This window comes from Nerophis lumbriciformis, linkage group LG27, assembly GCF_033978685.3.
Source record: "Nerophis lumbriciformis linkage group LG27, RoL_Nlum_v2.1, whole genome shotgun sequence".
Taxonomy (NCBI): Eukaryota; Metazoa; Chordata; class Actinopteri; order Syngnathiformes; family Syngnathidae; genus Nerophis; species Nerophis lumbriciformis.
Window position 1 is genome coordinate 785,001 of NC_084574.2, and position 15,000 is coordinate 800,000.

The window sequence follows — 15,000 nt, forward strand, 5'->3', positions numbered from 1 at the left end:
CACACTCTGGACACCCCAGAAATAACCAACAATAGCACCATTTGTCACCTGGAACCAGGCCCGGCCCTAACCAATCTGGCGCCCTAGGCAAGATTTTAGGTGGCGCCCCCCCCACATCGGCAGTGAAGTGTATATACTCACAAGAAACCGAATAGCTTTGTCTTTGACCTTTTTTTTTTTACTTAAAGAAAGCAAATTAACAATCAGAATAGTTAACAAGATAAAAAAAATATGAATAAATAAATGAATGCAAAAAATAAAAAATGAATATATGAAATACAATATTTTTTACATACATATTGCTTAATTTACATTAATGATGTGCACTTTAACAACTAGGCTTACAACTATACCTAATATATAAAGGGGTGGAAAAGTGACTATTACCTGCAGGGCAAACATTAGCTAACCAGAAGGCAATAACAATGTAAACAAAAAACACCTGCTTAAAAGATCTAATACAAATGTCCCTGAGGAATGTAAGGTGGGAGTACTGTAATTACCTAACGTTACATTATTATTTTCCATAACAATTTAGCCCCCTCCACAATATTAACCCGACGTTAAAACAGAACTAGCTATTTATTGATTAGCAATTGCCGAATCATGTAACATTAGCTTAATGCTAAAAAGCCAGGTTACTATCACATTCTGTAACAGACAAATAATTTCATGTAGGCTAACGTTACCTACCTGCTACCTCTTGTCTTTTTCTCGTTTCTCCTCCTCTTCTTTTCTCTTTTTTCTTCCCTGGGCACCTGACAGTTTTGGCCGTTTTGATATCTTGTGTTGATTTTTTGATGTGGTGACGTCCAAAAAGAGTCATGATACGGGAAGGGAGGGGGCGCACCGTGCGGGGGGCGTAATGTTGTAACAAATAATATTTCTATTAAATAGGCTTTACTTTGCATTTTAATTAACGTGGGATTATTTTTTGTATTTAGAAATAATAGTACCAACTTTTTTTTTTTTTTTTTCTCCAACATTTGTGGCACTGGCGTGGCGCCCCCTGATGGACGGCGCCCTTAGCATTTGCCTATATGGACTATGCCACGGGCCGGCCCTGCCTGGAACACAGCTGACACCAAGTTGTGTCTTTAAAAATACAGTATGTCGTGTCTCTTTTCAGCATTTTATTTGAACTAAATAGAAGAAATATTAAAACGGCCCCCGCATGCTTTGACTTTTCATCATGCAGTCCTGAAGGGAAAAAGTTTGGACACCCCTGACTAGAGTCTTTAGTGTATGTTTATATACAAACCCCGTTTCCATAAGAGTTGGGAAATTGTGTTAGATGTAAATATAAACAGAATACAATGATTTGCAAATCATTTTCAAGCCATATTCAGTTGAATATGCTACAAAGACAACATATTTGATGTTCAAACTCATTAACATTTTTTTTTTTTTGCAAATAATCATTAACTTTAGAATTTGATGGCAGCAACACGTGACAAAGAAGTTGGGAAAGGGAAATACTGATAAAGTTGAGGAATGCTCATCTTATTTCAGCAAGACAATGCCAAGCCACGTGTTACAACAGCGTGGCTTCGTAAACAAAGAGTGCGGGTACTCTCCTGGACCCGCCTGCAGTCCAGACCTGTCTCCCATTGAAAATGTGTGGCGCATTATGAAGCGTAAAATACGACAAAGGAGACCTTTGGACTGTTGAACGACTGAAGCTCTACATAAAACAAGAATGGGAAAGAATTCCACTTTCAAAGCTTCAACAATTAGTTTCTTCAGTTCCCAAACGTTTATTGAGTGTTGTTAAAAGGAAAGGCCATGTAACACAGTGGTGAACATGCCCTTTCCCAACTTCTTTGTCACGTGTTGCAGCCATGAAATTCTAAGTTTATGAGTTTGAACATCAAATATGTTGTCTTTGTAGCATATTCAACTGAATATGGCTTGAAAAGGATTTGCAAATCATTGTATTCCGTTTATATTTACATCTAACACAATTTCCCAACTCATATGGAAACGGGGTTTGTATATCCAATAGTAAAACCAATGGATCTGTAAGTATACATTAGGAAGGGGATTCATATTTTCCTGACACATGAAAGGTGACAAATTAGGGGTGCACTATTTACTTTAGCCGCCAGATGGCAGTAGCGTGTTGAACATCTTAAAATGTGCTTTGTGGCAATTCCAACTTTCACCACAGCGTCAGTTGCGATGTATAGTGGCACTTTCCATCGTTTTCATCAGACTGCGTTGCAAGAGGATTAAACCCCCTCATAAGGAAAGGGGCCATATGAATCCCTTCCCTCCCGTAAGGCGAACTTGCTCAGCAAACGGTCACACTTTCAGAAATTGGTAGGTGAGACAAAATACTTCTTGAAAACTTTTGATATTTATTTTGGTGGATTTCTTTTTCATGCCAGATCTTGTCTGGTGGAAACAACACGAGTGTCAATCATTTACTGACATAGAGCCAACTCTGTTTAGGTCTGGACATAGCAGTCGCTTCACGTGAGGGCTGGGGGATAAAACAATATCAATATATATCGCTATACACCGAATCAATAGCAATTAAAAATGCGTTTGATAAAATGCTAGATTTTTTTTTTCTTTTTTTGGAAGAAACAGGAAGTTGCATGAACAAAGACACTCGCTAAAAGAGCAACGCAGGAAGTGCCATGCTAACAGCCAATCAGGTAACAGAATCAACTATCAAGTTTGGTTGCACCATGTTGTTGTCTCGCGGTGGATTCTCTGCATGGAGTGAAAAGAGAAAGTAATAATGAGTGCTACGGAGAGCAAAGGAATTATCCATAAAACAGGAAATGCCATCTGGACATTTTTTTGGATTCACTAAATTGGACAATAGTCAGACCAAGGCACTTGTAATTGCGCTCACCCTTTAGAGCAGTGTTTTTCAACCTTTTTTGAGCCAAGGCACATTTTTTGCATTGACAAAATGCAGAGGCACACCACCAGCAGAAATCATTAAAAAAACGAAACTCAGTTGACAGTAAGAAGTCATCGTCGCAATTGTTGGATATGACTTTAAAGCATAACCAATCATGCATCACTATAGCTCTTGTCTCAAAGTAGGTGTACTGTCACCACCTGTCACATCACACCCTGACTTATTTGGACTTTTTTGCTGTTTTCCTGTGTGTAGTGTTTTACTTCTTGTCTTGCGCTCCTATTTTGGTGGCTTTTTCTCTTTTTTTGGTATTTTCCTGTGTAGCAGTTTCATGTCTTCCTTTGAGCGATATTTCCCGCATCTACTTTGTTTTTGCAATCGAGAATATTTCAGTTGTTTTCATCCTTCTTTGTGGGGACATTGTTGATTGTCATGTAATGTTCGGATGTGCATTGTCTTTGCTCCACAGTAAGTCTTTGCTGTCGTCCAGCATTCTGTTTTTCTTTACTTTGTAGCCAGTACAGTTTTAGTTTCATTCTGCATAGCCTTCCCTAACTCACCTTTTGTTTTGTTTTTTGTTTAAGCATTAGACACCCTTTTACCTGCACGCTGTTTCCGACATCTACAAAGCAATTAGCTACCAGCTGCCACCTACTGATAAGGAAGAGTATTACACGGTTACTCTGCCGAGCTCTAGACAGCACCGACACTCAACAACAACACATCATTTGCAGACTATAATTACCGTATTTTCCGCACTATAAGGCGCACCTAAAAACCACAAATTTTCTCAAAAGCTGACAGTGCGCCTTATAACCCGGTGCGCTTTATATATGGATAAATATTAAGATTCATTTTCATAAAGTTTCGGTCTCGTAACTACGGTAAACAGCCGCCATCTTTTTTCCCGGTAGAACAGGAAGCGCTTCTTCTTCTACGCAAGCAACCGCCAAGGTAAGGACTCGCCCCCATAGAACAGGAAGCGCTTCTTCTTCTACTGTAAGCAACCACCCGCCCGCGTAGAAGAAGAAAAAGCGCGCGGATATTACCGTACATTTCCTTTGTGTGTTTATTACATCTGTAAAGACCACAAAATGGCTCCTACTAAGCGACAGGGATCCGGTTCATGAAAAGACGCAATCTCTCCATCCGCACACGGATTACTATTTCACAGCAACTGATATTCCTGTGAACCGCACTGTGGATACAACGGGAGCACGTACGGTGAATATTCGCACCACAGGGAATGAGAAGTCATCCTTCACTGTGGTTCTAGCTTGCCATGCTAATGGCCAGAAACTTCCACCCATGGTGATATTCAAAAGGAAGACCTTGCCAAAAGAGACCTTTCCAGCCGGCGTCATCATAAAAGCTAACTCGAAGGGATGGATGAAGAAAAGATGAGCGAGTGGTTAAGGTAAGTTTAAGTTTACGCGAAGAGGCCGGGTGGCTTTTTTCACGCAGCTTCGTCCATGTTGATATACGATTCCATGCGCGCCCACATCACGCTGGTTTTAATATATTATTAAAGTTTGACTGACCTATTTGACTGTTTTTTTGACATTCCTTTAGCGCAGTTAGATGCGGCTTACAACACGGGGCGGCTTATAGGTGGACAAAGTTTTGAAATATGCCGTTCATTGAAGGCGCGGCTTATAACCCAGGGCGCCTTATGGTGCGGAAAATACGGTACTGCTTTGCAAAAAATATTTTTTTTACCCCAAATAGGTGAAGTTAGATCATCTCCCACGGCACACCAGACTGTATCTCACGCAGCACAGTGGTTGAAAAACACTGCTTTAGAGCACTGCCTGTCTGAACCTGCAGAAAAATAGTTCTCAGGTTTCTCTATGTGAACATTTTCACACTATTTTGTTACACTTTATTGAGCTTTTTTTTCCCTTTTTTTTTAAATACATTAGATTTTTTCACCCTAATTTTAAGAGGTTCTTGTCTCGTGTTCAATGTGATTTGACAATTTTGTTTGCAGTGATTTTTTTCCCCTGGTTTGCGTTGACATTTACTTTCATTCCTGCCTTGGTAGCTGAGGGGATTTCAAATAAAAGGAAGGTTAGATTCTAAATAACAAAGTTTGCATTTCATATATTTTTCTCCAGGTCCTTATTTTCCTAAAAATACCACAAATTACCGACATTGACCATTATAAAAGACTTTTCTGCCATATCGCCCAGCCCAGTTTTCTTTTGCTTGATGTCCTTTGTCTAGCCCATCATGGCACTGTATGTGAGCGACATAAATAAAACCATAAAAAGACAACAAAATAACTCCCAATTGCAAAAAAAAGAAAAAGTCAAATGATTTCTTAAATACTCACAGGAATGTAAACATTGCAAAACAAAAGCCGTTCCCCACACGTGTCTCTTGGGTGTTTGACGGTGAGGTGTGCGATGCGATGAAACCTCATAGAGGGGAAACTAACCTCCCTTCCTGGGAGTCTACTGGACTTCCTTACCAGCCGGAGCCAAAAACCTTCTTGCACATGTTGGAGTTCTCCTGGTGAAGTGGGAATTCCGAGCCGGGGACGAGCATCTTCCTGCTCCTTCGTGACACCACGCTCTTCCCTGATGGCAGACTCTCGTGCTTCTTCACGTGTTCACTGAAAGGCAACCGGGAAAGTTTAGATGGTCCGCAAAGACTTGAAAGTGCTCGGACCGGCGCTCCTCCAGTACCGGACAGGGAAGGTGGTTTTGTCCATCTGCATGCACACCAGGAAGGGATACTCGGAGAACTGCACGGTGGTGATGAAGTCCAGGGCGGCCTCGGTTTCAAAGCTGACCTCCAAACCGGCGCTCATGAAGTCCAAGTCTACTGTAACATTACCAGAGACCACCAGTGCGCCCCTGACAAACAGAACATACACACACTGTTCATTAAGAGCTTTTTCATTCGTGTTTCGTATCAATACATTTGATATTTTTACATAAAACAGTGTGGTGAGCTTTTTGCCCGTCTCCAACAAAGATGCGCTATTTTACTATAACCTATTTTGACACATAAACAATACTCAACATTTAACAGCTAACATTATACAGTGCATCCGGATACATGGGATTTATTTTTTTATTTTTTTATTTAAATACATGTGCAGAAATGTCTAAAAACGTTTTCACACTGTCATTATGGGGTATTGTTTGTAGAATTTTGAGGACAAAAATTTATTTATTCCCCCCCCCCCCATTTTGGAATAAGGCTGGAACATAAGACAATGTAGAAAAAGCGCTGTGAGTACTTATGTACATATGATTTTTTTCTTTTTTAATAAATGTGCACATTTATAAAAAATAAAAATTAAAAATAAAAAAAAATAAAAAAAACTTTTCACATTGTCATTGTGTGGAGAATTTTAAGGACAAAAATGCATTTATTCAATTTTTGGAATAAGGATGTAACATAAGAAAATGTGGAAAAAGTAAAGCACTGTGAAAACTTATGCATATGTTTTTTTTTTTTTTAACTTTGAATACATTTGCAAATTTTTAAGAAATAACTTTTTCACATTGTAATTATGGGGTATTATGGGTAGAATTTTGAGGACAAAAATTGATTTATTCCATTTTGGAATAAGGCTGGAACATAAGACAATGTAGAAAAAGCGATGTGAGTACTTATGTACATGTGATTTTTTTTTATTTTTTAATAAATGTGCACATTTAAAAAAAAAAAAAAAAAAACTTTTTCACATTGTCATTGTGTGGAGAATTTTAAGGACAAAAAATTATTTATACCATTGTTGGAATAAGGATGTAACATAACAAAATGTGGAAAAAGTAAAGCACTGTGAAAACTTATGCACATGTGATTTTTTTTTTAAACTTTGAATACATTTGCAAATTTTTAAGAAATAACTTTTTCACATTGTAATTATGGGGTATTATGGGTAGAATTTTGAGGACAAAAATTGATTTATTTCATTTTGGAATAAGGCTGGAACATAAGACAATGTAGAAAAAGCGATGTGAGTACTTATGTACATGTGATTTTTTTCTTTTTTAATAAATGTGCACATTTAAAAAAAAAAAAAAAAACTTTTTCACATTGTCATTGTGTGGAGAATTTTAAGGACAAAAATGCATTTATACCATTTTTGGAATAAGGATGTAACATAACAAAATGTGGAAAAAGTAAAGCACTGTAAACACTTATGCATATGTTGTTTTTTTTAAAACTTTGAATACATTTGCACATTTTTAAGAAATAACTTTTTCACATTGTAATTATGGGGTATTATGGGTAGAATTTTGAGGACAAAAATGTATTTATTCCATTTTGGAATAAGGCTGGAACATAAGACAATGTAGAAAAAGCGATGTGAGTACTTATGTATATGTGATTTTTTTATTTTTTAATAAATGTGCACATTTAAAAAAAAAAAAAAAAAAAACTTTTCACATTGTCATTGTGTGGAGAATTTTAAGGACAAAAATGAATTTATTCCATTTTTGGAATAAGGATGTCATTGTGTGGAGAATTTGAAGGACAAAAATGCATTTATTACATTTTTGGAATAAGGTTGTAACTAACAAAATGTGGAAAAAGTGAAGCGCTGTGAAAACTTATGCACATGTGATTTTTTTTTTAAACTTTGAATACATTTGCAAATTTCTAAGAAATAACTTTTTCACATTGTAATTATGGGGTATTATGGGTAGAATTTTGAGGACAAAAATGGATTTATTCCATTTTGGAATAAGGCTGGAACATAAGACAATGTAGAAAAAGCGATGTGAGTACTTATGTACATGTGATTTTTTTCTTTTTTTAATAAATGTGCACATTTAAAAAAAAAAAAAAAAATTTTTCACATTGTCATTGTGTGGAGAATTTTAAGGACAAAAGTGAATTTATACCATTTTTGGAATAAGGATGTAACATAACAAAATGTGGAAAAAGTAAAGCACTGTGAAAACTTATGCATATGTTTGTTTTTTTTAAACTTTGAATACATTTGCAAATTTTTAAGAAATAACTTTCACATTGTAATTATGGGGTATTATGGGTGGAATTTTGAGGACAAAAATGTATTTATTCCATTGTGGAATAAGGCTGTAACATAATGTAGAAAAAGTGAAGCGCTGTGAGTACTTATGTACATGTGTTTTTTTTGTGTTTTTTAATGTACACATTTAAACAAACAAACAAACAAAAAATAATTTCACATGGTCATTATGGGGTATTGTGTGGATAATTTTAAAGGTCAAAAATGCATTTATTACATTTTTGGAATAAGGTTGTAACATAACATGTGGAAAAAGTGAAGCGCTGTGAAAACTTATGCACATGTGATTTTTTTTTAATTTTGAATAATTGTGCACATTTTAAAAAAATAACTTTTTCACATTGTAATTATGGGGTATTATGGGTAGAATTTTGAGGACAAAAATTGATTTATTCCATTTTGGAATAAGGCTGGAACATAAGAAAATGTAGAAAAAGTGATGTGAGTACTTATGTACATGTGATTTTTTTTTTTCTTTTTTAATAAACGTGCACATTTAAAAAAAAATAAAAAAAACTTTTTCACATTGTCATTGTGTGGAGAATTTTAAGGACAAAAATGAATTCATACCATTTTTGGAATAAGGATGTAACATAACAAAATGTGGAAAAAGTAAAGCACTGTAAAAACTTATGCATATGTTATTTTTTTTTAAAACTGAATACATTTGCAAATTTAAAAACAATAACTTTCACATTGTAATTATGGGGTATTATGGGTAGAATTTTGAGGACAAAAATGTATTTATTCCATTTTGGAATAAGGCTGGAACATAATGTAGAAAAAGTGAAGCGCTGTGAGTACTTACGTACATGTTTTTTTTTTGTTTTGTTTTTTAATGTACACATTTAAAAAAACAAACAAACAAAAAAAAAATTCACATTGTCATTATGGGGTATTGTGTGGATAATTTTAAGGTCAAAAATGCATTTATTCCATTTTTGGAATAAGGTTGTAACATAACAACATGTGGAAAAAGTGAAGCGCTGTGAAAACTTATGCACATGTGATTTTTTTTTTTTTGAATAATTGTGCACATTTAAAAAAAATAACTTTTTCACATTGTAATTATGGGTAGAATTTTGAGGACAAAAATTGATTTATTCCATTTTGGAATAAGGCTGGAACATAAGACAATGTAGAAAAAGCGATGTGAGTACTTATGTACATGTGATTTTTTTTTTTTTTTTTAAATAAATGTGCACATTTAAAAAAAATACTTTTTCACATTGTCATTGTGTGGAGAATTTTAAGGACAAAAATGAATTTATACCATTTTTGGAATAAGGATGTAACATAACAAAATGTGGAAAAAGTAAAGCACTGTGAAAACTTATGCATATGTTTTTTTTTTTTAAACTTTGAATACATTTGCAAATTTTTAAGAAATAACTTTTTCACATTGTAATTATGGGGTATTATGGGTAGAATTTTGAGGACAAAAATGTATTTATTCCATTTTGGAATAAGGCTGGAACATAAGACAATGTAGAAAAAGCGCTGTGAGTACTTATGTACATGTGATTTTTTTCTTTTTTAATAAATGTGAACATTTAAAAAAACAAAAAAAAAAAAACCTTTTCACATTGTCATTGTGTGGAGAATTTTAAGGACAAAAATGCATTTATTCCATTTTTGGAATAAGGATGTAACATAACAAAATGTGGAAAAAGTAAAGCACTGTGAAAACTTATGCATAAGTTGTTTTTTTTTAACTTTGAATACATTTGCAAATTTTTAAGAAATAACGTTTTCACATTGTAATTATGGGGTATTATGGGTAGAATTTTGAGGACAACAATGTATTTATTCCATTTTGGAATAAGGCTGTAACATAATGTAGAAAAAGTGAAGCGCTGTGAGTACTTATGTACATGTGTTTTTTTGTTTTGTTTTTGTTTAAAAAAAAAAATTAAAAAAAATGTTTTCACATTGTCATTATGGGGTATTGTGTGGAGAATTTTTAAGGTCAAAAATGCATTTATTCCATTTTTGGAATAAGGTTGTAACATAACAACATGTGGAAAAAGTGAAGCGCTGTGAAAACTTATGCACATGTGATTTTTTTATTTATTTTGAATAATTGTGCACATTTAAAAAAAAAAACTTTTTCACATTGTAATTATGGGGTATTATGGGTAGAATTTTGAGGACAAAAATTGATTTATTCCATTTTGGAATAAGGCTGGAACATAAGAAAATGTAGAAAAAGCGATGTGAGTACTTATGCACATGTGATTTTTTTTCTTTTTTAATAAATGTGCACATTTAAAAAAAATACTTTTTCACATTGTCATTGTGTGGAGAATTTTAAGGTCAAAAATGCATTTATTCCATTTTTGGAATAAGGTTGTAACATAACATGTGGAAAAAGTGAAGCACTGTGAAAACTTATGGACATGTGATTTTTTTTTAAATTTTGAATACATTTGCAAATTTTTAAGAAATAACTTTTTCACATTTTAATTATGGGGTATTATGGGTAGAATTTTGAGGACAAAATGTATTTATTCCATTTTGGAATAAGGCTGTAACATAACATAATGTAGATAAAGTGAAGCGCTGTGAGTACTTATGTACGTGTGTTTTTCTTTTTTTAAATGTACACATTTAAAAAAAACAAAACAAAAAAATAATAATTTCACATTGTCATTATGGGGTATTGTGTGTAGAATTTTAAGGTCAAAAATGCATTTATTCCATTTTTGGAATAAGGTTGTAACATAACAAATGTGGAAGCGCTGTGAAAACTTATGCACATGTGATTTTTTTTTAATTTTGAATAATTGTGCACATGTTTCATAAATAACTTTTTCACATTGTAATTATGGGGTATTATAAAATAAATACAAAATTCACACATTGTCATTGTGTGGAGAATTTTAAGGACAAAAGTAAATTTATTCCATTTTTGGAATAAGGATGTAAAATAACAAAATGTGGAAAAAGTGAAGCGCTGTGAATACTTATGTATATGTGATTTTTTTTTTTTTTTTGAATAAATTTGCTCATAAAAAAAACCAAACATTTTCACATGGTCATTATGGGGTATTGTGTGTAGAATTTTGAGGACAAAAATGGGCTTATTCCATTTTGGAATAAGGCTGTACCTATGACGATCTGACACATTCACGTCTGGTTGTGTTTATTTCCTGTCAGCGCTCTTATTTTGGTTTCACATCCTGCACGTCTCCTTGAGCGCTCGTTTCCCACACCTGTCCCTGATTGGCGGCCTGGCACACCTGGTTGCAGTTGCCAATCAGGCTACTATTTATGCCTGCCTCGCCCTCCAGTCAGGGCTCGATGTTTCCTGTTTTCCCTGCATGTGCACTATTTGCTTTTTGACATTAAAGTCATGTTTTCCTGCCATCTCTGCATCTTGGGGTTCAAGACCAACAGAACCTGACAGTAAAATAACAAAATGTAGAAATAGTGAAGCGCTGTGAAAACTTATGCACATGTGATTTTTTTTATTTTGAATAAATTAGCAAATTTAAAAAAAAAAATGTTTTCACATTGTCACTGTGGGGTATTATGGGTAGAATTTTAAGGACAAAAATGGATTTATTCCATTTTGGAATCGGGATGAGTTGGCCTAAAAACGTCTTGAAAATTGATAGTAATTAGGGCCCGCATGGGACATAAGGACCTATTGAATTTGTAAGGTTTTATCACTATTATTCTTCCGCAACTTTGCGCTGTAATTTGACCCCCTTAACATACTTCAAAACTCACCAAATTTTACACACACATCAGTAATATACGGCAAAAAACCAAACCTCAAAACTCAAAATTGCGCTCTAGCGCCCCCTAGGAAGAAAAAAAACCTAGACTGCCTGTAACTCCCACTAGGAAGGTCGGAGAGACATGAAACAAAAACCTTTATGTAGGTCTGACTTAGACCTAGTTTTCATAATTGTATATCCTCGGGCAAAAATCAACAGGAAGTTGGCAATTCCCCCTTCAAGACAAAAAAGTACTAAAAACAGTCAATTTTGTCTCTTTGAGCTGTATTTTCAGCCTCTTAACATGCTCCAAAACTCACCAAACTGAACACACACATCAGGACTGGCAAAAATTGCGATCTAATAAAAAAACCTAAACCCAAATCTAAAAATTGCGCTCTAGCGCAATTTTTGAATAAAACGCAGAAAAAACTGCTCCTAGGAAGAAAAAAATGACAAAACTGCCTGTAACTCCCACTGGGAAGGTCGGAGAGACATGAAACAAAAACCTCTATGTAGGTCTCACTTAGACCTACATTTCATAGATTGACAACCCTCAGCAAAAATCAACAGGAAGTTTGCAATTTCCCCTTCAAAACAAAATTTTTTTATAAACCGGTCACTTCTCTTCAAACATTATCTCCTCTGAGCGCGTTTGTCGTTTCAGTTTCAAACTACCACAGGAGAGAGATTGAACCCTTCTGATTAAAAGTTGGCGAAAGAGTTTTGATACCTGCTCCGGTTTTGATTTTATGACCCTTCAAATAACCACTGCGCTGATGCTGCTGCGCTGCTGTTTTTTCAAGATGGCTGCTTAAAAGCAGGAAGCACCAACGTGCCCACACAATGCAGACAAGGTAGGTACACTAGACAAAAGTATTGGGACTCTTCAGACTACCACTGGACAAAAGTATTGGGACACTTAGGACAAAAACTGGACAAAAGTATTGGGACACTTACGACTAACACTGGACAAAAGTATTGGGACACTAAGGACTAACAATGGACAAAAGTATTGGGGCACTTACACTAGACAAAAGTATTATGGCCCCTTATGACGAAAACTGGACAAAAGTATAGGGACACTTGGGACTAAAACTTGACAAAAGTATTGGGACACTTGCGACTACCACTGGACACAAGTATTGGGACGCTTATACTGGACAAAAGTATTGGGACACTTGGGACTACCACTGGACAAAAGTATTGGGACACTTAGGACTACAACTTGACAAAAGTATTGGGACACTTAGGACTACCACTGAACAAAAGTATTGGGACACTTACGACTAAAACTGGACACAAGTATTGGGACAGTTAGGACGAAAACTGGCCAAAAGTATTGGGACACTTGGGACTACCACTGGACAAAAGTATTGGGACACTTACGACTACAACTGGACAAAAGTATTGGGACACTTAGGACTACAACTTGACAAAAGTATTGGGACACTTCGGACTACCACTGTACAAAAGTATTGGGACACTTACGACTAAAACTGGACACAAGTATTGGGACAGTTAGGATGAAAACTGGCCAAAAGTATTGGGACACTTGGGACTACCACTGGACAAAAGCATTGGGACACTTACGACTACAACTGGACAAAAGTATTGGGACACTTAGGACTACAACTTGACAAAAGTATTGGGACACTTAGGACTACCACTGAACAAAAGTATTGGGACACTTCGGACTAATAGTAGACAAAAGTATTGGGACACTTAGGACTACCACTGGACTAAGGTATTGGGACACTTACACTGGACAAAAGTATTGGGACACTTACACTGGACAAAAGTATTGGGACACTTAGGACTACAACTTGACAAAAGTATTGGGACATTAAGGACTAAAACTGGACAAAAGTTTTGGGACACTTGCGACTACCACTGGACACAAGTATTGGGACGCTTATACTGGACAAAAGTATTGGGACACTTGGGACTACCACTGGACAAAAGTATTGGGACACTTACGACTACAACTGGACAAAAGTATTGGGACACTTAGGACTACAACTTGACAAAAGTATTGGGACACTTCGGACTACCACTGTACAAAAGTATTGGGACACTTACGACTAAAACTGGACACAAGTATTGGGACAGTTAGGACGAAAACTGGCCAAAAGTATTGGGACACTTGGGACTACCACTGGACAAAAGTATTGGGACACTTACGACTACAACTGGACAAAAGTATTGGGACACTTAGGACTACAACTTGACAAAAGTATTGGGACACTTAGGACTACCACTGGACAAAAGTATTGGGACACTTCGGACTAATAGTAGACAAAAGTATTGGGACACTTAGGACTAACAATGGACAAAAGTATTGGGGCACTTACACTAGACAAAAGTATTATGGCCTCTTATGACGAAAACTGGACAAAAGTATAGGGATACTTGGGACTAAAACTTGACAAAAGTATTGGGACACTTGCGACTACCACTGGACACAAGTATTGGGACGCTTATACTGGACAAAAGTATTGGGACACTTGGGACTACCACTGGACAAAAGTATTGGGACACTTACGACTACAACTGGACAAAAGTATTGGGACACTTAGGACTACAACTTGACAAAAGTATTGGGACACTTCGGACTACCACTGTACAAAAGTATTGGGACACTTACGACTAAAACTGGACACAAGTATTGGGACAGTTAGGACGAAAACTGGCCAAAAGTATTGGGACACTTGGGACTACCACTGGACAAAAGTATTGGGACACTTACGACTACAACTGGACAAAAGTATTGGGACACTTAGGACTACAACTTGACAAAAGTATTGGGACACTTAGGACTACAACTTGACAAAAGTATTGGGACACTTAGGACTACCACTGAACAAAAGTATTGGGACACTTCGGACTAATAGTAGACAAAAGTATTGGGACACTTACGACTACAACTGGACAAAAGTATTGGGACACTTAGGACTACAACTTGACAAAAGTATTGGGACACTTAGGACTACAACTTGACAAAAGTATTGGGACACTTAGGACTACCACTGAACAAAAGTATTGGGACACTTCGGACTAATAGTAGACAAAAGTATTGGGACACTTAGGACTACCACTGGACTAAGGTATTGGGACACTTACACTGGACAAAAGTATTGGGACACTTACACTGGACAAAAGTATTGGGACACTTAGGACTACAACTTGACAAAAGTATTGGGACATTAAGGACTAAAACTGGACAAAAGTTTTGGGACACTTAGGACTAAAACTGGACAAAAGTATTGGGACGCTTAGGATTAAAACTTCACAAAAGTATTGGGACACTTAGGACTAGCACCTGCAAAATACGCGGGCCCGACCAACGCTGCTTGCAGCTTTAATTGTAATTGATTTTT

The 15,000-nt window shown here is 35.9% G+C and overlaps 1 protein-coding gene across 7 annotated transcripts in view; it reads right to left on the bottom strand.

Annotated features, from left to right (window-relative positions):
• mttp (microsomal triglyceride transfer protein) overlaps positions 1-15,000 on the bottom strand; it is a 93,174-nt gene that overhangs the window by 30,560 nt on the left and 47,614 nt on the right. For 4 of the 7 annotated variants that reach the window (XM_061923078.2, XM_061923079.2, XM_061923083.2 and 1 more), the window contains 2 exons: positions 5,569-5,739; positions 5,352-5,495 (listed from right to left, as the gene is read on the bottom strand). In XM_061923078.2, the coding sequence (XP_061779062.2) occupies positions 5,352-5,495; positions 5,569-5,739 (315 nt within the window). Of the gene's footprint in view, positions 1-2,056; positions 2,722-5,064; positions 5,496-5,568; positions 5,740-15,000 lie in introns of those variants that run through there. The other 3 variants (XM_061923080.2, XM_072916334.1, XM_061923081.2) reach the window with 2 other exon arrangements.